Below are 25029 nucleotides of genomic sequence, written 5' to 3'. Positions count from 1 at the left end.
AGTTCCCTGCTTATTTTGTTGATGATAATTAGAGTTTCACGTCACTGACCATCTGGAACAGGAGATGCAAGCACTGGGAAGCTGACCAAGCTTGCTATTAGCAGAAACTTTAAAAGACCTGATTTCCTGGAATAGAGGATATCCTGCATAACATAGTGGTGTCTTTGCTTAATAAAACTTCCTTTCTTTTTTGTTCATGAACCTTACTGTGCAGAGCAGTTCTGTGCTTAAACTGGGGAAGCTACTATGGAATTTCTGAAAATTCAGTATGGAAATGTACATTTGGGACAGAATTTTGTTAGGAGATAGTCCTCATCACTGTATTTCTTTCACTTTCAAATCCGTTTCCAATACTAGTACTGTATTAAAATTCTACTTAGCTTCTCGTTACTATGTGATGAAGGTCTCTCTAGTTATAGGTTATCTAATTGGCTTTGTTTTGTTTATGCAGTTAATTTGAATAGGCAGCCTTCAGTTGCGGTCTGGTAAACTAGAATAGATTTCATTAAGTACTGTTATGGAGATTTCCCTTAGGGATGTATGAAATTGTAACTTAGCTCAAATCAGCTGGGAATGTCTGTACTTGTCATAACCAATCAAATCAGACTAGCTGCAGGTATTTCTGTCCATTTATACACTAACAAACTGATAACATTAAAAAATATGAAATGTAAGCTCAGAATTAAGAATGCTGCTTGCATTGCTTGCAAATAACATCTAAAAGGCAATTATTTAGATACATTTTCCACACAAATGACTGACTTGACATCAAAGCTTCTTCATTTCAAAGATTCCTATTGGGAACTCAGAGCTGAAGTACACCCTGGTACGAGTCAGCTTTTTTTCTGAGCTTTTCCAGATGTTTTTTCTTATCCAAATAACCTTTCTCTAGTGAATAAGACAGATTTTCTGAGAGGAAGATAATTACACACAGAGTCTAGTTCAACTTACAGAGACAACTCCCTTAGAGTTTAAAACGAATGTATTGATGCTATTTCTCTTGAACTGTTCCAAAAGAAAGCTCATCTAGCTGAGATGTTGTCTGCAAGAATCCACCTGGTTCTTGTGATAGATCAACATGTTTTCAAGTCTTCTTAGAAGGGCAGACAGAAGAGGAATATGTGTTGGAAATGTGAGGGGAAGTTTTCCTTTTTATTTACCTCGTACCAACCAATACCTATTCATTGTTGAAAACCTTTCCAGAAACACAGCATTGAAGAGTATGGCTATTTCAAAAGACATAGAAGTTCTGTTGCATAAGTATGAAACCATGAAAATTCTTTTATTGTCTGTAGATGAGGTTGTGATTATGTGAAAAATATATAGGAACAACCTGCTTGCACTGTGTTAGAAATGTACTGCTTATTTCCTGATCCCACTTCCATGAACTCTCCACAAGCTATGTGCTACTTTCATTTGAATTCTATCATTGTAACCTGCTCTAAATTTTATTTTTCATTCGACTAGTAGCAGCATCAGGTAAACTATTTCCAGCTGCAGGCCTTTATCTTTTAAGACTCCAAATCCATAAGCTGCTAAGTCCGTTAGAGTGAAATGACATCACTCCACATGAAATTCTTTTGGATCTGTACACATGTACATGCATGTTTTTGTTTGCGTGGGGAATCATCCATGAAGCACATCAAAATAACAAAAATGTTATCAAGTACTTAATAGTTACCTAATGCCCAAAATATTTTTTCATCTTTTACAGAAGACAAGTTGAGATACACCTTCTGTAAAAATTTTAATCAAATGTCAATTTTTGTGTTTGTTTTTCATACACAGAAAACCTTCCTTACTCCGTACTCAAGGCATTATTTCAATGTGCATAGTTTGACATTTGAATTAGAAACTTGACTGTTTTCAAAATATGCTTTTGTCACTTGAGCAAAGAGAATAGTTGATGGCACCAGTGTGCACCTGCCTTCCCTGAGTGAAAAGCACAGCAGGAGGAGGACTATATACCTCTAGCAAGTACATTTTACAGCTACTTAAACAGTGAGACTCAGCAAACTTCTGTTCTTAGAACTTATTCCAATGGTGATGGAGTTCCAGTCTTTCATTTCCACCTGATTTTTTTTTGGTCCCAGCCTTCCACCTTCTCTTTCTTTCATCTTTTCAACAGACAACGGCCACTGTCTCTCTATTTACCAATTCCCCTGAATTGCATGATCTACTCCACCACTACTGCTGCAGTCATCAGTCATTTTTTCTGTCATACGTTCCTTTGTGAAAAACAGAGAAGAGAGGAGGACAAGAAAGCAATGCTGCAATTCAGTTCTGAAGGCTGATGTAGCAGCAGGTGGCAGAATTTGGGAAGCAACAATTGCAGGAAAAAAATTACACAAGTTTTAGATGGCACAAGTCTAATGTAAATGAGATCTTAGAAGGTTTTTAGCTGATGACATTTGTCAGATCTGTGCTGAAATTTGTCAGTTAACATTTCAGAAATTTCAAAACTTTACTAGATTTAGGCATATATTCTTAAGGATGGAAGAGGAGTAACAGATGCGTAAATTCCTCTTTCCTTTCCGGAGGAGAGAAAAGTCTAGCTCAGGCAAGGATTTTGTCAAACACAGACAAAAAAAGATGTAATTGCTCCATACTGCTTTTGCAAAATGACTAGATTTCTTCTGCAGTGATTTAAAAATAATAGCCTTTCTGAAAAGTGTGAATGCAACAAGGAAACATATTCTAAACACTATCAGTTTGACAAAGTCACAAACCAGGAAAAACCAGTGCCCAGTTAAAATAAGAGCATTGCTCGGCATGCTGCAGGTATGAACTAGGCTGAAAGATGTCAGACAATCAGGGAGGCAGTGGTGAAGATGTCCCTGAGATACTCCAGCATGACAAAGCTCAGTGGTTTCTACACTGTTTAGGGAAATGGGACTTAGGAAGTGCTGCAAAGACCATTGTATTAAGGAAAAAAATCTAGTCTTATCAGTTTCCTCTTAATGTGTTTGGTACTTTGATGTTCTCCAACTAATTGCTAATTATAATGATCTACATAATTTGAATGCGATATCCATATGTATATGTTATTTGTAGTTCTAATGAAATTTCAATACATTTCTGAGGAGGCCTAGTAACATGAACAGAGGATCCAGATGACCTCAGGCCTGGAGCACCTCTCCTATGAAGAAAGGTTGGGGGAGCTGGACTTGGTTAGCTTAGAGAAGAAAGACCTCATTGCAGCCTTCCAGTACTTAAAGGGAGCTTACAAGCTGGAGGAAGACTGGCTTTTTACATGGTCTGATAGTGGTAGTACAAGGGAGAAAGGCTTTAAACTAAAAGAGTGGAGATTTAGGTTAGACATTGGGAAGAAATTTTTCACTCAGAATGATGAGGCACTGGCAACACTGCCCAGATTGCTGTGGACGCCATGTCTCTTACAGCATTCACGCCAAGTTGAACGGGGCCCTGGCAGCCTAAGCTGGTGTGGGGGCAGCCAGCCTGTGGCAAGGGGGTTGAAATTGGGTGATCTTTAAGGCCTCCTCCAATCTAAGCTGTTCTATGATTCTATTATGATTCTATGACATTAGAATTTGGATTTGAAGAATAAATTTTGAATATGACAACTTTGAACAAAACAGCATTCCAACAATTTATTGATTAAATGGATATGCCCTGTTTTTAATTAATTTTTCCATTACAAAATTTCACAGAAGCGAAGACATTTTTAAACACAGTATTTTCATTTTGTTTTCCCATTTATTGCTTTCTTATACTCAATTAAATAAAAAAAAAACAATTTGTTTTTCCTTTTCTACATTGTTCTGCTAATGTAGAGCAAACTGAGCCAGAAATGATAGCAAGAGAGATGAGAATATGAGCATGCATGGCAAACAACTGTTCTCTGTTTTAAACTGGAAAAGGATTATGAATAGATGGAAATATTCCTGAAGAAAATACTTCCATCTCCTGAACCACTTTTATGTTATATTTTTTATTACAGTATTTTATTCCTATGTAATGATGGTAAATATATGTTAGGATCATATTAAGATCCTTGTTTGCAGCTCTTTGTTCTATTTCTAGTTAACACGACTGAGCCCATTGGTAGAAGAATGTTTCCATTGTGTATTTTTATAGTGAGGTGAACGCGTAAGATTGTGAGGAAAGACTCCCTTATTGTAGTAATTCTGAGGGCGATGAAGCTAGTGACAGTATTTTCATTTTAATTAATAGCTATATTTAAGTCTCACAGAACTACCAGTCTGTGAAAAAAATGGTGGCAAATAGTCTGTTGTAATAAATATTTAGCTGTAAATCCATGGAATCTTTACAAGTCAAGGAGCAAAAACTGTTTAGTTGTGTATCATTTCTGTGAGATTTATCCACATTGGGTCAAAGTCACACATAATAGGCAGGGATGTTAATTTTAAACCAAGGAAGATCTTCCTTAACTCTTCAAATCTTGTGGGTTAAGGAACAGTTCAAATGTGTGTCCAAAAACTTCAGCATAAGCACTTATGCATATTGCATGGTTTTGGAGAGCCAGCTACAATTCAGAATGGGTTCAGGCCAAAGGGCTCTTTTGCAACTCCAGGCAAGGACAAAGGAAAAAAAAAAACTGATTCAAAGCCACTGTTCAACTGTACTTCATCCAGCCTAACTTCTATACTCTGTCAGACTATACAGTTTGTCTCTAAATTCTTGCTTGTGTTTTGAGTAACTAATTCCCACTCTGGGATTTTCAGTCAGCGCGTGCTAGAAATAGAAGTCTTTTTTTTTTTTCTTTTTTTTCTTTTTTTTTTCCATTTTGAATAAGTTCAGAGTTATTCCTCTATCACTTCCTCAGAGTTCTCTCATTGTTTATTTTCCCTAGAGTGACTTGAATGGACTATACCTAAGCAATACTGAGCAGTTTTCCCAAATCTATCATTACTTACGTTGGAACTGGTTGGATTAGACCTTCCTTGTCTCATGATTTTGAGTTAATATACTGAGTCCAACATTAAATGTGATTTTAAGAAACTTCAGGATACAGAGTGGTAAGACAGTAAATATGCAAGATTGTAATTTAAAAATTTCTACCGTGGCTTGGATTTTTTCTTTCTTTTTTTAAGTTGCAAATACCAAAAAGCTTAGTGTATTTTCAGAAAGGTAATCGAGGAAAGTTTCAGGTCTACCTTGCTCCTACAGAAATATTACCATCATTCTCTGTTCAAGGCTTACCAGCTATTGTAGCAAGTGAAGTGCATTTCCCTCTGTTTCATTCTGTTCATTTGCTATATTTGGTTCACAAGCAGAGCCCTACAATGCAAAATATTCCTAAATCCCTGTCCTCATATATCCAGACAACAAAACATGTAACATGTTTTGTTTCTGACATTATTACTACCAACATCAAAGCATGCACTTCACATCTGGATTTAGTTTAGACTTTCTCATGATAACAGATGCATTTCTTGTCTTCACTTGGACACATTTTTTAAAATGAAAATTGCCATGGCAACAACTGCAACCATTTATTATAAAGCAAAAGAAGTGGAACTAATATCTGTGAGAAAAGTTCTGTTATCAAGATAGTATTTCATTCAGATATCAGCAGAGTCATTTTTCCCTAGTCTTTCAATTTTTTTTAAAGAAAAATATAGAAAATATTTTCAATAATGAAATGTAGGTGGGATTGAACAGCTCAGGCGATTATAAAGATTTTCTTCTTTAGATTACTGGCTCATCTCAAATCCAGATTAGCAAGAGCCCAAAATTATCATCTGTTTGGTGAGGCCTTGAAAAAAATGGATAGGGTACCAAAGTTTGAAAATCTCTATTCCCATAACAGCTATGATCTCAGCCGCAGCACAGAGACAGCAAACAGTACATATGAAGGGTATGTATTCACTGAAAAAGGATTTTATCCATCCTTGAAACACACTAATATCTAATGTAAAGAAATATTTCATAGGTAGTTTGAAATGCTAACACAAAATAGTTCAAAATATGCTTCAAGACTTTCATTCATATTAGTTGCAACCTGCTGTTAATGGACTACAAGCTCCGCTACTGAAAAACAGCTGAAAAGTATTGCTCCAAATCTCAAGCTACATGTTGTGCCAAGTCAGGATTGAGGTATGGTAACCTAGTGTGGCCCAGGTGCCTTAGGAATCACAAAACCTATTTTCTTTGTATGTTTCCTAAATAAGGAAAAAGTTGTTTTTTGTTTTTTGTTGTGTTTTTTTTTTTTGTTTTTTTTTTTGTTTTTTTTTTTTTTGCAATAAAGTTAGGGAGTCACTGGTACGAGTGTCCCAGAGGGAAGGTGGAAGCTCCATCCCTGGAGACATTCAAGGTCAGGCACTAAGCAACCTAATTGAGCTGTTGGTGCCCCTGCTCATTGCAGAAGAGTTGGACTAGATGGCCTTGAAAGGTCCCTTCCAACTCAAACCATTTTGTGATTCTACTGCTACAAGCAACAGACTATCCAGACACTCCAGCAGCTATGTGCATTCTCAAACAGCTGACTCAGCTCCATCTAGGATAGCGTTTTCGTCAAGAACTGTAGCTTATAGACCTCTTTACAGACAAGAAATACCCACATTTCACTGCTTACTTTAAAAAAAAAAATCTAGATTTTTTTTGAACAAAGACAATCACTTAATCCAGATTTATTCAAGTACTTCTGTGTCAAAGACAGTTTATTTCAGGGAGGTAACAAAAAGGAAAAATGGGGGAAACAAAATTACTTCTACCATTACTGAGATAAATTTACCAAAGAAGATCTACCTCTAAAGAATGGATTTTTTTCTTGTTGTATTCACACAGAGGGGAGAAGCAGTAAAAGAACAGGCTATTTGTTTTTCCCAAGCTGAGAAGCACTGAGTACTTAGAACCTCATGCTTTCTTTGTGTTAACTGAGCTGCACATCTCCTGTGAACTTGGAGTGCTGTCTGGGAGGAAAAGTTGGACTCATCACCCCAAAACACACCAACATCAGGATCTGCATAAGCAGAAGCCAAAGAAGAGAAAAACTCTGAGTAGTGAATACGAACATACTGCTTATGCTCTTTCATTGATCAGCTAGCAATCTGAAAGTGTCCCTCGATCCTTCATTCACATTCATGCAAGAGTATTTCCAAACTGCTACAATATTGTAACGCGTGTTTCTGACGGATAAGGACTTGCTATTACTACAAATAGAAGGCTGCTGTACATCCCTCAATACTTTACATTGCAGACGGATGTAGTGAGTTCTGCAACAACGTTATGACAATGAGTCAAATCCTAAATGGAGCTAACATTGTCTGCGTAAAATAAACAGCATTTTCTGTTATTTCAGCTTTAAGCATCTCCTGAGCAAAATCGTGGGCTGTGTGATTCTAAGAAAAAAATTACAATTCAATAACACTTCAGTGCAAACTGCTTCCCCTTAATCTCTACTGGTAGCCCATAAGGGCAAAGGATTTATCATGGCTAGCCAGCCTCTTTGAAAAGTTTCAGAAAGTGCTGGGTCATATTCTACTTTTTTATGACACTAGTGCAAATCTGGAACAATTGCATTGAATCAGTGGAGTTACTTCAGATGCTCATCTGAGGTGGTTTCTTGTCTAGAATGTTCAAGCAGAACGACAATTTTAGTCATTTAATGATAATGTGCTGAAGCATTCTAATGTATCACTTCATACAGGCAACCATCAGACTGTATCATTCTACTAATCATTTTGCAGAATTTAACTGGAATATCATATGTATTTGCAAGAGTGCAGTCACTGTAAAAGACAAGGATATTTCTGTCTTCATTATCTCACCCTGGAGTTATCCCAATAATTTTAGTACAAAATGGAAGGTTAATTAAGACCATCCATCCAGCAGTCACTTCCCTTGCTTCTTATAGACACATTGGTCAGCATCTTGTTAGCTCTGATGTTTTATTATTTGCACTCCAGGTTTACAGATTAAGTCCAATAGTGTCACATTTTGCAATTTTTTGTACAAGTAAAAAAGGTCTGTGGATAGAATTAAGGCTCCAAGAGCACGATGAACTTTTTCCCCTACACTCATAGAACATTCGCAATTACACTTGAATTCAATTTTTGTCTTTCACAAGAAACATTTCATTTTCACTGAATATCCTTGTTTCATGAAAGCATCACCCTGGACTAACATAGGAACCACCACATAAGTGAAAAGTTGTGTAAATGTTTCTGATAAATATTTATCAACTCTGCTCTAAGTAACTTTGGATGCTAGTGGTTCACAGGCAAGACATTGAAGGACAATACAAAGATGAAGAACGATATAGTAAAGAATACTACAGAAGTAAAGGTCTAGCACACACAAAAAAGCAAGTGCTTTGCATTACCATATTATTTGAGAAATACAAACCATTCGATCATTTAAACAAAATATGTGAGTGGACAATAACTACTATTCTAAGTCAGGGTTCAGGAGTAGAGAGACAAAAAATAATTTAAAGTCATGGACAAATAATAGTGAAAACGTTAACTCAGAGCATATCTATTTCCCTTAATGGCACAATATATCCCTTTAAATTTTAGGTTCTACTTTTTAGTTTTTACCATTTTGAAACATCTCTTGGGGATTATTTCACTTCCTGGATGCCTAAAGATGCTCTTACAAGTATGAAGTGTTATATTTGCTAGATATCCTCTATTGGTCATGTGTGGTAGCTCAAGCAGCATGGTGCAGAAGAATTGTTTCAAATACCATATGGGACTGACTTCATTTCTGTTATTCCTCTAGAAGCTGTTTGGAAGGTACTTTTCTTTTTTCTCGTTAAATCAGAGGATTGCTGGTTTGATACATTACTGGTATCTTCTACAGTCATCTTTTCTATGCAGAAATACTGCATGATTTTTACAGTACTGCTCTTCTAATTTGCCAATTCTGTTTTGCTTAGGTGTAAGTGATTACAGAGATTCAAGAGGGAAGAAAATTCCAGCTCTTCATATGAACATATTAATTTACTTATATGTATTTCTTGGTGGCTGATTGTTTGTTTCTACTTTCTTCCCACTACATGCATCTTTGCAGTAGCCACTCAAGCTCCATAAATGGGAGGACACACTTCAAGCCTCTTTAAATATACAGGCCATTTCACTTTATGCAATATTTTAAAAGAAAGGAGGTTTAGCTCTGGGGTGGATTATCATTGTGGCATCCAAATGAGAAAGGATCACATTTGCAGGCACAAAAGTCTCTAAATTATGTGCCTTTTGATATCATCTGCTCAAAGTAAAGACAGTCATACAGTGGCAATAGTGTAACGCACTATGCAGCACATCCCATCATAGATGAACCACTATCCGCCATCTGTTCTGTGCTGATGTGCTTCATTCCTCTAACAGGAGTATGGGACAGATTTTTTTGAACAGAGTTGTCACTGGAAAATATATTTTCAAATACATGTACAAAAATTAGACATTTAGAAGCAATAACAATCATATAAGAACAGAACATTCCTGTGCCAAGCCTCAGATAAATGCTAAGAAATGAAGCCTTAGTTTATTTTACAAGGAATTTTAAGTCCAGATTGCAGTTTATCGGGATCTCTTTCTATCAAAGATCAAAATAAGATAGCATTTGCTTCGGATGAGGTAATGGGCATTTTAAGATTATTGTGTGTGTGTGTGTGCGTGTGTGTGTGTGAATGTGTGTATATAAATATATATATACATACAAGTATATATAAATGCATGTATATATATATATACACACTATACACACACACACATACAATGTATATACAATATATGTATGTATAGATATATATACATATATATTCAAGTGCCTTAAAATTTCCATTACCTCATCCAAAGCAAATGCTACCTTACAGTAATATATATATAATATTTTTATATATAATAATATTATACACATATAATATTATCTATTATAAATATTATAGAACATACAGTTCCTAGAAAAGAGAAGTGAAGATGTGCTAAGGAAGATTTAATATACAGCTGAGCTAGGGGTTCAGCATATGCTAGGGACTTCTTGCATTTGATCTTCTGAGAGGAAAAGTTACTCCCCCAGAAAGGTAAATTTTAGGAAATTAGTGATCAGGACACTGCCACCTTTCCTGAAGCAATCAGGGCATTGTTCTGAACGCATGGATGTGTGCCTTGCTCCTCACTTTCGTCATCTCTTCCAGGCACACTAACTCTTTTGCAGGCTTCTCACTGCATGTGTACATAAAATTCAGTTATAAAACCGAATTGTTTCTATCCAGTGCCTATGAAAAGAACAGCAAAAATTTCATTTACTTGGAATTTGGTCTAGAATACTGAAAGAAGAATACTATGGCACATGTTCAAAGGTATGAATTTTTGTATAAGGAACATAATTTGTGCTCCTGTACTAATTAGAACCTTATTCCTTGCTTTAATTTTTCTGCTGCACCTTGACATAATGAATACAAATTTCAAGTTTCATAAATAGCACCTGATGTTTCTGAGATGTACACAGGTAGGGAGCCCCCAAACCAGATCAGATATGGCTTTGGTCTTGAAATTATTCATTATTTGTGCCCAGTAAGCCATTACTATGTCAACCTGGAGTAAGACAACTTACTTGTTATTTGCTCTGACGGTACTTCGAGCTGCTGCTGTCTGTTTTATTGGGTCTGAACACTGAACAAAACTAAAATACCTATCAGTGTAGAAATTATCAATAGCTGCCAAAAATGATTCCTGATGAGCTAAACTGATCTCTGACTGCCCAAGCTAAGGGATGGAGTCATTCGAATTTTGCAGCTTCATTTTATTTCCATAGGTGAATTTACTGAGTTAAATTCAGACTTTGTGTCACTTAAAAAGGAGCTTGAATCTATCAGTAAATCTACTTTATGATAATGTTAAGTGAAAATCTGGCAGAGAGTCTGAATTCCTTTCTTATTTTCATGCAGATGTTGCTTTTCCTCATAAATGGAAAAACATCTGTTTTACATAAACCCTGCAACAGCTTTACCTTTCTAGCATGCCTGGTGCTTTGACATCTGCCATCTGCTATCCACTTTGGAACTGATAACAAATCCATTTTGAGAAAGGTTTCCATAAACAATAAATGTCCTAGGTACTACAATAGTAAGTGCTAGTTTGGTTTGAAGTAATCAAAATAAAAAGTCCTTTAACAGCTCATAAAGTCTGGAAAAGCCTATAGAGGAACAAAGGTGCAGACAGAAAAAAGAACAACTAAATATGCCATTAAACAGAGAGAACTGAATGGAGTGTAAACCGTGCTGTAAGATAATTTCTGAAATAGCTGCTAGACCTTTTTCTAGAATCAAAACCAGTAGAACTCCTAACAGCATGTGGAAACCATGCTGTGAGTGGAATGAAACCACAGTGTGATGAATTGCAAAGAATAATGCTTTGGACATCCAGAAAATTGAAGGTTTCAAATGCTGACCACTCAAGCATCCATCTGCTAGTAACTTTTTCTTACACATAATAATAGAATGATTGATTTGTTTATTTATATGAAATCTTTGATTCTGGAACCCTGTTTTTCTAAATATTCACAAATACTGTCAGGAATAAATTCCAAGGAGACAGATTTCTTTGTGCATAAGGATGTACAGAAGACTTATCTATGTTCTTTTAGTGCACGTTCTGTGCATTTACTTAGCTTACTGGTAACCATTCTAGGTATGTCTGAAAATTGCATCAAGATGTCTATGGAAATTCTCACCTACAAGATCTCCACATATCTGCCTCAAAACTGCTTCCTGCAGTGGTTTGCCTCTTCTTTCCCTTAATCATCTGCAGAGCTTGTCTCTACTTCACGTATGCTTTTATTGGCTTAGCATACTCACATCCCTACTTTATCCCATTTTTTTTACATTTTTATTGTTCACCTGCTATTACTTGGTGAGGGACTAACTTACGAGGCAGCCTGAAAGACCAACCTAAAAGTTGCCACGAGAAGCTTGTGTCTGGTACTATGTGTACAATTTTATATCAAGCTTCTGGTTCAAATTCTTATGGGAAAATGATAGTTCTGTCTTTTGGGCTTTCTTCCAAAACTTTTAGGAAAACTAAATAGTTAGAAAGTTTAGAGGGAAAAGGAACTGTTAAGTTCAATCCACTTCTCTGAAAACTCTAACATGATATAGTGACCTACCTTTATCTGTACTGATTAAAAAAAGAAAAAAAAAAAAGAAAAACTTTTTTTCTTCTTAAAAACAACTTGAACTCTGGAATAAAATGACCGATTTTGATTTTTTTAATTAGTAGCTCATGAAATCGCTACATATTTGAATAATTAATTACTCACAGAAGGTATCACTCATTCAGCAAAGGTATTTTAGGTAATATCTGAGATTTACGTATTTTCAGGTATGTTTTTTTAATGTATATTGTCTCTGATTCTCTTCTGTCTAGTATTATGTAGCACACCACAGAAGTGAGGTACTGTAAGTTTAATTATGGTTTTCTCCAGTGTTAAGCTTTGAAATTTTACTTTTAGGTGAAATGATTGACTTGGCAGGAAGTAATGAAATAAATGGTAATAAATCCTGTTCTATTTAAGTATAGCTTATGTAGGAAAATTACCAGGTAAATTAGCATGTATTTTAGATGTCTGGAAGGTTAAAAGACAGTGATAGAGAAGAAAAAAATTTAGAAGAATCAATAATAGAGTTAGTACATGGTAATGTGAAATCAAAAATAGAACTAAATACTTTTAAAACTGTAGGAAAAAGATATACATGGAAAACCTGAGTTCTAGAAAGATTTAGAGCAGAAACTATAGCTGCCATAATGAGCATCTGTTGTGTTAGGGTGGTTAAAATTATCACATTTCTGGGGGCCATATTAAGTAGAAAAATTTCCCAGTGAGAATGAGTCACTCTGTATTTGTTAATGAAATAACTACACCAAGTATAGGATTTTTTTTCGACACCTGAAAGCCCTTTTGGAGGGTGAACTGGAACCCTAATGGTCTTAACAAAGTCAATGTTTCTTGTTTTAAGAAACATACTTAAAAAAAAGTCAGTTAATGGCTATAGCTGAAACTTGACTAGTAAACTTTCACTCCGTCAACACTTCTTTCGATTCACTTTTTATTACTGAAAATTCTTTTTGTGAGCAGATCCCATAAATTTAATAGAGGAATTTTTGCATGATGTTAGGGTGTGATTCTGGTTCACCTTGCTGAATTCACCACTGAGTGGTGGTGGCCGTACCTGTGACATAGAAAGTCAATTCCTATTTTACACTTCATTAATCAATATATGTTAGCACCTACAGTCTCTGTACACTTATTAGAACTAAATAAGAGAGAATCAAGTGGCTGCTTTACTGTCAAGTCATGCCTAAGTTTTAGTTCTAACATTTCAGGTCGCATTACCAAATACTTTCAACTCTACATGACTATCTTAAGTCAAGCCCTTACTAAGTATACAAAATGCACTTAGTAAATTACATTATAGAATTACAGAATCATAGAAACCAGTCAGAAGGGATTGTAAAGGCCATGTATTTGCAATTCCCTTGCCATGGGCACAGACATATTCCTCCACATCAGGGTGCCTAAAGCCCCACCAACCTGACTTTGAACACTTTCAGGGCATCCACAATTTCTTTGGACAACTCATTCCAGTGCCTCACCATGCCTTTCTCTGTCTTTCTTGGAGGCCTCCTATAAATTCTGGAAGGCCACTTAAATGTAATATGTAACAGAATTATAGAATAATGCCTAGAGCATTCACTTCTCTAGGCTAAACATATGCAGCATCACGGGCAATAGCTATGTCTATCAAAGGAAATTCTGTCTCATCCATTTTGCAAATATATTTATGGCTTAATACAGTACTTTATTTCCTATGGGGTTAAAAACAACAAATATGCAGTAGGCCAGAGGTGACAAACATTTTAGAAGTTATTTGAGAGCAAGAAATTATAACTGATCCCTGGTCTGAGAGACTAACAGTTGAAATAGGACTAATTAGCATTTCCTCTGGGAACAATATTTGTGCAGTTATATTAATGGGACATTCCACTACAAGTCATTTCACTAGTTTTGCAGCAGTGCATCAGCATATCTAGACATATCAGATTTTGGTGATCAGTTATTTCTGTTTCAGGGGATATGTATTCATCACTCATATTTTGTGGTACCCCATCATGTGCTTTTAGAAAACCAGAAGCCTTTTTTACACACTGAAAATGCGAGATCCATTTTCACATGCCTTCAAACTGTATGGAATTTCCTAAATTAATGTAGCTGCTTAGAAAATCCTTCATGCAGATTTGCAATTCTAAACCTTGTCTCCAGATGGAAGATATCACACTGATGGGACCAGATACTTAATATGCAAGAGCTTAAAATATTCAACGTATTTTAAGAATTCTAAATTTTTAATGCTTAAAATACCAGTCATTTTCCAGCAACCCATGCTACTTTCTGGAATCCAGTGCCAGAATTTCTTTAACAGTATACATGAAAGACCTACAGCACTGAAAACAACGAACCAGAAAGATCTGAAACATACTTTAATTAGTGTTTGGGGGTCTTAGTGTATCTGTTAAATTCAATGTTTTCAGAAGCAAAAAAGGCATATGTATTTCATATTCCTAATGTTATGAACAGTGACTGACTAGTAACAAATACTAAACTTGGAACTTAAAATGTTTAAGTCTCCCCTCTGGTAGCAGCATCTCGCATCCAGATATTCTCTTGGGGGGTGCACTCAAAAGTGGGATATGGGAGATGACCTTTGACAACTTCACTAATTTCTTTCTGTGGGACAATATTCATCCTGTCCACAAGGTTTCCTGTTTAGCTCCTGCTACCTTTCAGTTCTATTTATGAAGGGTTACACCAAGAAGGGAACTACTAGGTAGTTTATGACAAGATCACTGCTGCAGATGTTTGGTACCTACTGTGATTTGTATCACCCATTTGAGCCTCAGCCATAAAGCTGCAGTTTTTATCAGAAATATCAGAAATATAACTGCTCTGAAGACAGATTTCTCATGCACCTACCACCTATTAATGCTAAGTTGGTCTGGAAACAATATTCTTTATGGCACTACTAGTATAAAAATGTACTGACTGGCAGCAGACTGTTGATTTCCATTGTGATACCTTGAAAATAAACTGTTTCCCACCCCAGTCTCTATCTACTATGCTTTCCCATCTGCTACCTGTCCAGAGATGCCTTGTTTTGTATTTTATGTCCCTAAAAACATCTATTTCCAATTATCAATTCCAGTATCACGCCACTGTGATTATATTCATGATTGTATTTTCTCTCCCTCTCCCCCATCCCTTTGTTTTCTTTTCAGCTCTATATCCATTTACAGTCCCAAGGAGAATCCTAATGCATTTGATGCTGCTGCTTTCTTTCAGTCAGTGGGAAATTTTCTGGGGATCTTTGCTGGATCGTTTGCTATGGGATCCTCTTATGCAGTTGTCACAGCTTTAATATCCTTTATGGTTCATTTTCAGAGAGAAAATCTGTATGTGTGATATCTAAGACTGACTATCTTTACTTTCAGATTGAACCTTTCCACTGTTCACTCAAGATTTCATAAACAGTCAAATCATAAATTGACAAGTCATTTAATTCACAAAGAACTTAAGTCAATCTCCAAATGTTATGCAAATCTCTTTAACATTAGGCATGACAGCGGTCTTTATTGTTTGTAAATAATGAGATGCTGAGGTTTTGAAGTATTCAGAGATTAAATTATGAATTTATGACTACATTAATGTATTTAAAAATTACACACTAGCAGCAATCAAAGAAAAATGCACGGCAAACTCCCAACTACAAAACAAGACAAACTAAGCCTACCTAAAATAGAAATAAAAGGCATATATATTGCCCAGCACTTTTTGTTTTATTTTACAGTTATTCATGTAAAACACTATAAAGTAGGAATAACACCTACTTTCATCTTTCTCATTCAGCCTCAATATAAATGTTAAACAAATGCCAGTCAATGCAGAGCTAGACAAAATTAGTTTCTGCCCCCTTTTTCCAGGAAAATAAAATAAAACAAACCAATTAGGCACTAGTTCAAAAACTACAGAAATACTTCAAACAGCAGATTTGTTGAATTCGTTTATATCATCTTCCCTCCCTAGCCCCATCATGGGGACAATTTCAGCTTAAAAAACAGTTGCTTTTTACTTTTCCTTATTAAGTGTTTCAGCACTTGACAAAATTTACAAAGCTGTGTGACTTCCCCATGTTGGAGACAGGTCTGTTTTTCCTTCTATCTTGGAGTGCCTTCTTATCAGCAGAAGCTGCTGGTCTCACAGGTAAGTGTGGCATTTTACTGAATAAAAGCAGTTTCACAATATACCTCCTAACATGGGAAAATTGCATGTTTATTTTGGGCATGACATCATCTTACATGAAAAGCTTCCAAAAGCCAGCTGCTGTACTAGAGATTGTTTCATCCCCAAGAAGAAGTCTGTATGGACACTGAACAGCTCTACAAGAAAAAGACTTACTAAATCAGGCTAAAAGTCCTCAGTCTTCTCTCCTGTCTACCTACAATTTCCCATCATTCTATCAGTCCCATTAGTAATCCACTATTTACCGCTCGCTATAGGGCCAAAGATGACAGTAAACATGAGGAACAAAATATACAGCGCTGTGTGACATACGCTCTTAGGGATGACGCGCTCCTCTTCACGCGGTGGATGTCCTGGTACCTCCTCCTGGTTTCCCCACTATCAATGACCAAATGGAGGACAGGGCTGCCCTCGACATTGCCAGTGGGGTGCAGCCACTTTCGGATTTTTCTAAAACATAATTCATCTTGTTTGGTCTGCCTATGTAAATACCTTTTACAAAAGGAGTAAGTTACTGTTGCATCCCAGTGAAAGGTGAAAAGACAGATCTGATTGCTTTTTTTTCTATGAAATTGTGCAATCATAGTCAAGGACATACCCAGGGACTGCTTTTAGCAGCAAAAAGAGTCCACACAAATTAAGGCAAAAGTCCTAAATGCACATAGATTATCTAAATAACAAACTACCACACAATATGATTTGAAAGAACAAACTTCATAATAGCTTGATCATTTTAATGGCCTTGATGCTGTCACCTTTAAAATCTAGTGCTCTAATTAATGTCATAGAAAGCCAGGGGAAGAAAACTGCTTAATGAAGTGTTAATGCAGCCCATGCTGTTTTGTTTGCAAAACTGTTCAAAGCCTTTCTGAAGTCAAGAGTTATATTTCCATTGAGTTCTGAGGAACCAGCATGCTACCTCTTAAATCTTAGCCACACAAATTACTTTCAAATTAGTATCACACCTGTATCTGCCGACATCTTTGCCTTATTAAATATAAAATCCCGTGCACTGATTCCTGCCAAAATATTCAGGACAACGGATACAGTGAAGGGTGCAAGAACTGAATGAAAGTCATACATTCCAACACATGGAGAAAATCAGATATCACTTGCATTAAAAGCCCACTTTGTTTCTTCATGCTTAATGACTCTTCAAAATGCGATATGATTACTAAAAAATTGCCAGAGAAGGATGATAATCACTTGCCTTCAACTGGAGGTAATGATTTCCTAAACCACTGACTTACAAGGAAAGATGCTTTAAAATACAGTCCTAGTAGAGAAGCATACTGCGTTTCATCAAGGAGAAAATGCATACTAAGTTATACATTAAATCCAAAAAGTGAATTTGTAAGGGAAATAGTTTTACTTTTTATAGCCTTAGGTGCTCCATCAAATGTAAGTAATGTTACGTTTGTTGTGCACAGGAACAAACCGCACCCAGAAAAAAGAAAAAACTGTCATGTGTCTTTTGCACGTTGCAAGTGTGATGACAGTGAAGACTCTCCAGTTAGTCAGTATGAAGAGCATTTTATTTCTCTTTTGCTTTACAATATATTAAATACTTAAAATAAAAAGCTTAATTATTGAACAATAAATTCTTACACTAGCCTTGGCAAGGAATTTTAAGCATACTTACATTACAAATATTAAACATAATAATATAATATAAGCACTGTTGTGAGGAGGAAAGTTTTATCAGTAAGGATTTGTCATGACTGCTAAGTCAAAATAGGGAATAGTACAGGAAGAACAGTGTTAATATATCTGCTTTCTAACCTCCATTAGAAAGTATTTACATGCAGGCTACAAGAAAGTAAGCATAAATAATTTGAATACTTGTCAAAATAAATGAAAGAAACACATCTTGCTTATATTATGATCCATCCCTGGAGGCATTAAATGCAAGGCTGGATGTGGCTCTGGGCAGCCTGGTCTAGTGGTTGGCAACCCTGTACACAGGGGGCTTGAAACTAGATGATCACTGTGGTCCTTTTCAACCCAGGCCATTCTGTGATTCTGCATGATTCTGTGATTAATTGCTTACTTTCCATCTCATTAACAAAATTTTTAACTGATCAAGAAGTCAATAGTCTATGAAAGATTCCATGATACATGTGGGTATTTAATGTCCACCTCAGTTAGGCTCTCTGCATCTACAGCTATTTTAACTAAGTAGATATACTCAAACTGAGATATATATATATATCTTCAGAAATGCATCCAAATCTATGTATGTATTCGTTTAATGCATACTTCAAAGTCACATAGAATTTAGCAGTGTAAAAGCATCAGAATCAATTGCTCTACTTCTCTAGTGTCTCCTGAACATGTGAGAGATACTGAATGAGTTGTGTAGGTAAAGAAGGATTTCTTAAAATCTTTTCTGCTTTTTATTTTACATGCCAAAGACCTATTCTATGAATCTCAGACAATAGGTCTCAAAGGAAAATTTTGGAGGAGATCATCCATCCCAGCCCAAAATGTTTTCTGATTTTTATGAAGGAAACAGTTTGTGATAATAAATTATTGCTGCTTCCTCACCCCCTGCAATTCTTGTCTGAGTGTTTCATGATGTATCTGACACCTGCCTTCTAATTCAGGGGCTAACATGGGAGTACAGTCTACCTAATGAGGAGGGTTTTCCTCCAAAAATAAGCAAGCAGTTTAGCAAGAGACAGACATACCTAGTCAAAAAAGAGACTCCAAATGAGCTGGTCCATTGGGCGGTTTTGGGCTACCTTTGTAATTAGGGTATAGCAAGAACAAATGCACCAATTCCCAGTTCCTTTATTAATGCTGATTAAGTGCATTAATCCCCGTGGCTGTTCACTGCTCCCATCTGTTTGCTGTAATTTGCCTCAGATCCATCCTTTACTTCATTGCCTTATTGAACTGTTGGGACCAGTTCTTCACCTTTTATCCTTGTCAGAAGGGATTATCATATATCCTTCCCTCTGCAATTCTGAGCAGTGCAAACACAATGCAGTTCAGTACCCGATTGTCTACACATGTTTTGCTGACATAAACGCTAGATCCAATACTCTGCAGTTTCAGTTATCCCCCTTGTCCTTGCAACAGCCTCACCTGACTAGTCTATATATATATATATATATATATACTTCAGCCGGTGCTTGGGTTTGGCCAACATGGGAGTTGCTGCTGGTACAGCATTTTAAGACAGTAAAAGAAGAGGAGAAAGGTGTTTGCTTTTACTGAAAAGGGCAACAAGTTCTTGCATGGCATTAGGCTGAGACTGATGATCAGTTGCCTAAAATTAAAACAGTAACACTAAGCTGAGGGTAAGAATCCATGTAAATTTGAGGTGTTACTCCTAGAAAATATTGTAAGCATAAACAGAATAACTCCTAGCATGTCTACAATAAAACCTAGCATGTCTCACCACAGGAGTTCCAACCTAAACTGAACGCAGTAACATTTTTAGAGTTACAGAAGTACAACATTGAAGCTCTGGTCATATTTGAAGTAGACAGGGGCAGTATCATGGCTTATTCCTCAGATGAGGACACACAAGATTCCCTCAGATATGTCTTTTGCTGTTTTCTGTCACCTCAATTCACTTCAGCATAAAATCAGCTTAAGACAACTCCAGTAATTAAAGCTCTGTGAACAAAGCAGGAACTCTGGTTCTGCATTGGTGTGGGTCCAGTGAAAGACAACTTAAACCTTTGCTTCAGAATTAAGAAAATGATCAGTCACACTCTGTATCCACACTGGAAACAAACTGAATAGGGATATTATCACTGTTGGGTTCATAGCCTTATTACTGCAACAATTTGATGCAGAAGACAGTATCTCATTTCCTGTCACAGCCTCAGATTGCACTGGAATATGCCTTCTAAGCTGTGTGGAGATTTTCTGACACAAATATAACTCCACATTGTTTGATTTATATAAACTCTCCTGTCTTTTCCTACATTTCTCTGCCTTTGGTGCAGGATTGGTTCCTCTCACTTGTACTTTGGCATGTGAATGTTAGGAATCATTAAGAGGCATCCCTGAAGCTCTGGAACACTTCAAAGTTGTGATGAAAACCTGTCAGTTTACCTGCACATCTTTCCACAAATTCTACATTTTATCTAGTCATTCCCTCCTTTGTTTCCCCAGAAGGTAGGGTATTGGGTTTTGTTTGTTTTCTAAATTCTTACTTCTACCATTAAAGGACCTGACAGCCACAGACACAATCACAGGGTTTTTTTTCCTCTAAAATTACCAAATAATGTTCAAATTTTGTCCCGTCACTTCTAGACTTGCATTAAAAACACACTCCAGACATGCAGCACCTCTCTGAGAAAATATGGGATTTTATTCTCCATTATAGCACCAATTATTGAAATATGAGGGTATATTACTTTGCCTACTTGTGAAATATTACATAATGGATATTTATTCTCTTTTGCTCACAATGGAAATTTTAAGATTAGCATTTATTTTTACACACATTATCATTTGGCCTTCCTATATTATCCCTGAACATTAACAGGAATTTCAACTACAAGTATTCAGTAAAACTAATGTAAGATCTCAAATTACATTAACTGCTAAAAAGCAGTTTCTCTGTTAGATAAGGAGCAAAAAAATCCAGCACAATAGTATGCTTTTATGCTTAATCAAACTTCTTCAAAGAGCTTAAGCTGCAGCTGAAACTTCTCTGGTGTCTATCAACTGTGATGTGAGATTTCCCATTTTTTATATCAAGTGAAAATTGCCAGTAACTTTACCTATAGAGAGGCAAGAAGCTGTAATACACTCAACAGCTCATTTCCCATTTCATCTCTAAACTTCTGCTCAGGTTAACCTGCACTGCTAGTGTAGTGCTAAAATTGTCTGTAATCGCTGACTTTGCCACTTAACAAATGACATACCATAACAACACTGAAATTGAGCCAGACTCCAGACCCCCTGAAATTACAGCACTGGCTGGTAGAGGGGACCACCTCACTTTATCTGCCTCGTTGCATCTAATAAATTCTTCCTGTTTACAATTTCAGCATTATCACATTTGTTCTCCTCTATTTCTTAAAAAAAAAAAAAAAAAAAAAAAAAAAACCTGCAAAAATTTGACAACTCAACTCAATTTATGTTCCATAATCTATTTTGCAATCCAACTAACTTCAGAAATCAGCTTCTATAGTCTTACAAAGAAAGAAATCCAAATTTCATTTATTTTATTCCATCTAATAAGACCCCTGTTCACCTCTTGAGGTACTGTGCTCCTTTATTCTTTACAGTTACGCTAGCATATAGTAGATCATTATCACCCTTAAGTTACCATTTTTAATAAAATGGAATTTTTTGCAAGCTTTTTAAACGAAGCATTCCTTGTGAATGGCATGGCAGGCTAATACTTATTTCCAACGGTAGCAACTGAAATATTCCACTGCGTTCCTGGCTTTCTGGTTTCTATGCTTGCATAATTACAAGGTTTGGATAAATTATTACTATTGTAAAATCAGATTTAGGGTATTTTGTTCTTTAGATCACTCTCTCAGTTCTCTTGCTGCCAATAATTAACAGTTTCTTAGCAGTCCAAAAACACTGTACAAACATCACTGAATTTAATAGTGAATTTTTTTAAATACTAGACTTGGCAGAATGATGATTTGAATAAAGTGAACCACAAACTCTCATCTCTTTTCTGGTTACTAAGCCCCAAGCTAGCAGTACTTAGGAACATTACTGACTAGGTATGATTTTTTTTTTTTTTTTAAACTGAATCTTCACTGTCTGAGCATCCCATTGCATATGAGAGCACCTTGAGAACTTACAAACTCCCCAGATTACATCTGCACGATAGTACACTTAGAGGGGAAAAAAAAGATTTAGTCTTAATTAAGAGATCAATTATACCTCAATAAGAGCAATGAATTTCCTGGAACATATTTGGACATTTACAGCCTCACCACCACCAACATTACTTACTGGAAAGAAAGGCCTTAGTGCAGTTAGAATAAGTAAACAAATATCAAAACAAGCATAAGAAAATAGGTACAGTAAAGAAAGACAGCAGCTAAAGCTCAGTATGATTTCTCTTGGCTACAGAGACTGTGTAATGTAGAAAAAAATACAGACAAGTTTATGATATAAAGAAAGCCCAGATGCAAAGAAAATGTTCGTGCTGTATCATGGGGAAGAAAAAAGAAAAAAGATTTGCTGTATCATTTTCTTCCCTGGTGCTAAGCACATGTTAATATTGTGTTCCTCCATCTTTCATCAAGTGCATTTTAATGCCTGGCCTCTCTACTTCCCTGCAACAAGAGAGGCTTGCAACTCAAACACAGTTGGGTTTTTTGGGCAGTATTTCCACAGTTAGCAATCCAAAGACTCAGGAACTTGAGAAAAATATGATGAAGTGATGATAACTAACTGGTATGGGTTGATGTGATCTTACCCCACGTGTACTCCCTCAAGTGAAATAGACAGCATTATCCTTTTTCTTGTTTTCTTACCTCTACCTTGATTTAGAGAAAGAGGATATTCCATCTACTACAGAATCTCTAAAACTAGAAGTTCAAACTTAGAGGTTTGAATAAACTCTTTAAGAAACTATTGGGCGACTATGTTAAGCTTTGTCTACTTCTATTAATCCTTTTGAAATAACAGATTGTTTTACACCTGTTTTGCTGTACCAAAGTCCACAGTGCTGTAGATTCTGTCCTCCAAGTCCCTTCTTGCCAGTCTTTGTAATTTCAGGAGCTACAGTGCTGAAGAAGATGAAGGAAGTCTTATCCAGACTCAAGGCCAAGATTGATGGCATAGAACTGGATTATATTTCACAATTTTAGTTCATATTGTTTGTTTCCAGTAGAACTTATTAATATGATTCAGTTCATGCTAATTTAACACTGTGAAATTCTAGAAAGTCACTGTGTAGTCACATTGCATGACCCTGGGCTGGTATATTTTTGCTTCCTTTGTTGCTTCAGTGAATTTTCCAGAATTCACCAGCACTATTTCAATACGTCAGCATCTATGAGCTAAAAATTGCCTAACAATTCACAGAATGGTCCACAAGGAAGAATTTTAGTGCCAATTCAGACATGCTGTAGATCTTACATGGGAGGCAACAAGTAGAAGGGCTGAAAAGCAAAAGATCTAAAACACTTAGAATGGATGGCAGAAATCTGCCTGTATCAGAGTCCTGAAGATGACAGGCCTGCTATGATCATCCTGCAAGCTAGCTCTGTACAGAACCAGTGGATGTTGTGGAGGTGTGCGTCAAGAAACCACATAGAACCTGCATGCTCTATGAGCTTCAAGAAACGTGGGTGGAGGTTTTCGTGGAAATGGTGATTGGAATGAGCATGATGAACAAGCCCTGAGCTGTGGTGCAAGTAATTACCAGGTAGACATGCCCTAGGCTTAAAAAAGATACATAGTTTTTTTCTTCTATGGATATTTACATATGGATACTGGTAAGCATTTATTTCTGAATTTCTACTTTCTGTGTGGGTTCTTTCTGCTTTTCCTGTTTCCAGAGCTGGAAAAAAATTGAGGTTACAGTCATATCAGCTACTCTAATTAAAATAGTGCATTGCAGTGATGCAACTCAATGGTTCTAGTGATATAGGAGCAGGCTCAGCATTGGGGAGAAAGTATTTAAAAATCTCCATCAGTTCCATCCCTGCCAAAATTTTCATCTAGTCTGAAGTCCTTCATATTGTAATTATGTTAATCTTGCCTAATGGTGAGATTATGATTAGATACCATCCAAGGAGGTTATCAGGTTTGCTGGGCAAATTGAACAGCAGCAGTGCTATAAATGTGTGATAGCCATGTTGAAGATTCAAGATCTCTATGATTTTTAGCAAAGAAAAAATATCTACTTTGAAATATATTGTTATAAAACATATCTCATAGTTCTTTTGTTACAAAAATCCTTTCAGCAATCTAGTAACCTTTTTTATGCAGCCTTTTGAAAAATCTTAGAAAGGAAATAGAAGCTGCTAACCATCTTTTCTTTGCATTTCAGGTATTGTTGCAGTTCTATTCTGCGGAGTCACACAAGCCCATTATACCTACAACAATCTCTCATCAGATTCCAAAATGAGAACTAAACAGGTAGGATATGGAAATAACACCGCATCTTCAACATGTACAAGGAATAGACAGAATCTGAAATACAGCTGGATGGAATTCTGTTAGTGCAACTGAAAAGGTCTATGTCTTCAATAGGGAAAGATGAGATTTCTCTGGGGAAAAAGTTCTCTGGCCAGACAAAAATGTAATAATCTGTTCTTCCCAAGATACCTGCAATGTCACTCAAGGAGATAAAGTGTAAGGAGATAATAGTTCAGATCAATTTCCATAGAAAAAGGCCACAAGTTTAAGAAAATCCAAGAGCTCCACTAAACAAGAGAAAAGCATTCTGGAAGGTTAGATCCATGTGCATTTTCGTAAGAGGACTAAAAACTGCAGTCCAGCCCATTGTCTTTAGTGATGACATCACTTAACTTCTACTCTGTTAAAAATCTGCTGTAATTAGAAAATAGTAAATAATAAAATGGAAATCATTTTTAAGTTCCAAGATGAAAACCTACAGGACCTGTTTTAGTTTGAACGAGTAGTAAAATTGCTGAAAAGCATGGGGCTGTTCTCAGTACCAAAGAGATGGCATTGCAATGTTGGAAATTCCCAAGCAGAAGGATTGGATTCTTCCCAGCAGAAGGATTAAAGTCAGACTACATTGTTGCTCCCTCATTCCTGTGACAAGTCATTTGAATG

General features: G+C 36.2%; 1 protein-coding gene across 1 annotated transcript in view; it reads left to right on the top strand.

The window, feature by feature from the left end:
• The window catches only part of SLC9A9 (solute carrier family 9 member A9), a gene marked incomplete at both ends in the record, with an annotated part of 170958 nt that overhangs the window by 49617 nt on the left and 96312 nt on the right, over positions 1-25029 (top strand). The window contains 3 exons of the mRNA XM_079539768.1: positions 15261-15396; positions 16134-16242; positions 24278-24366. Coding sequence (XP_079395894.1) covers positions 15261-15396; positions 16134-16242; positions 24278-24366 — 334 coding nt within the window. The remainder of the gene's footprint in view (positions 1-15260; positions 15397-16133; positions 16243-24277; positions 24367-25029) is intronic.

The sequence above is a fragment of the Tetrao urogallus genome (genome assembly GCF_951394365.1).
Source record: "Tetrao urogallus genome assembly, chromosome: 9".
In the NCBI taxonomy this organism is placed as follows: Eukaryota; Metazoa; Chordata; class Aves; order Galliformes; family Phasianidae; genus Tetrao; species Tetrao urogallus.
The sequence above is the reverse complement of the archived record's forward strand: the minus strand, read 5'-3'. Positions and strand labels throughout refer to the sequence as shown.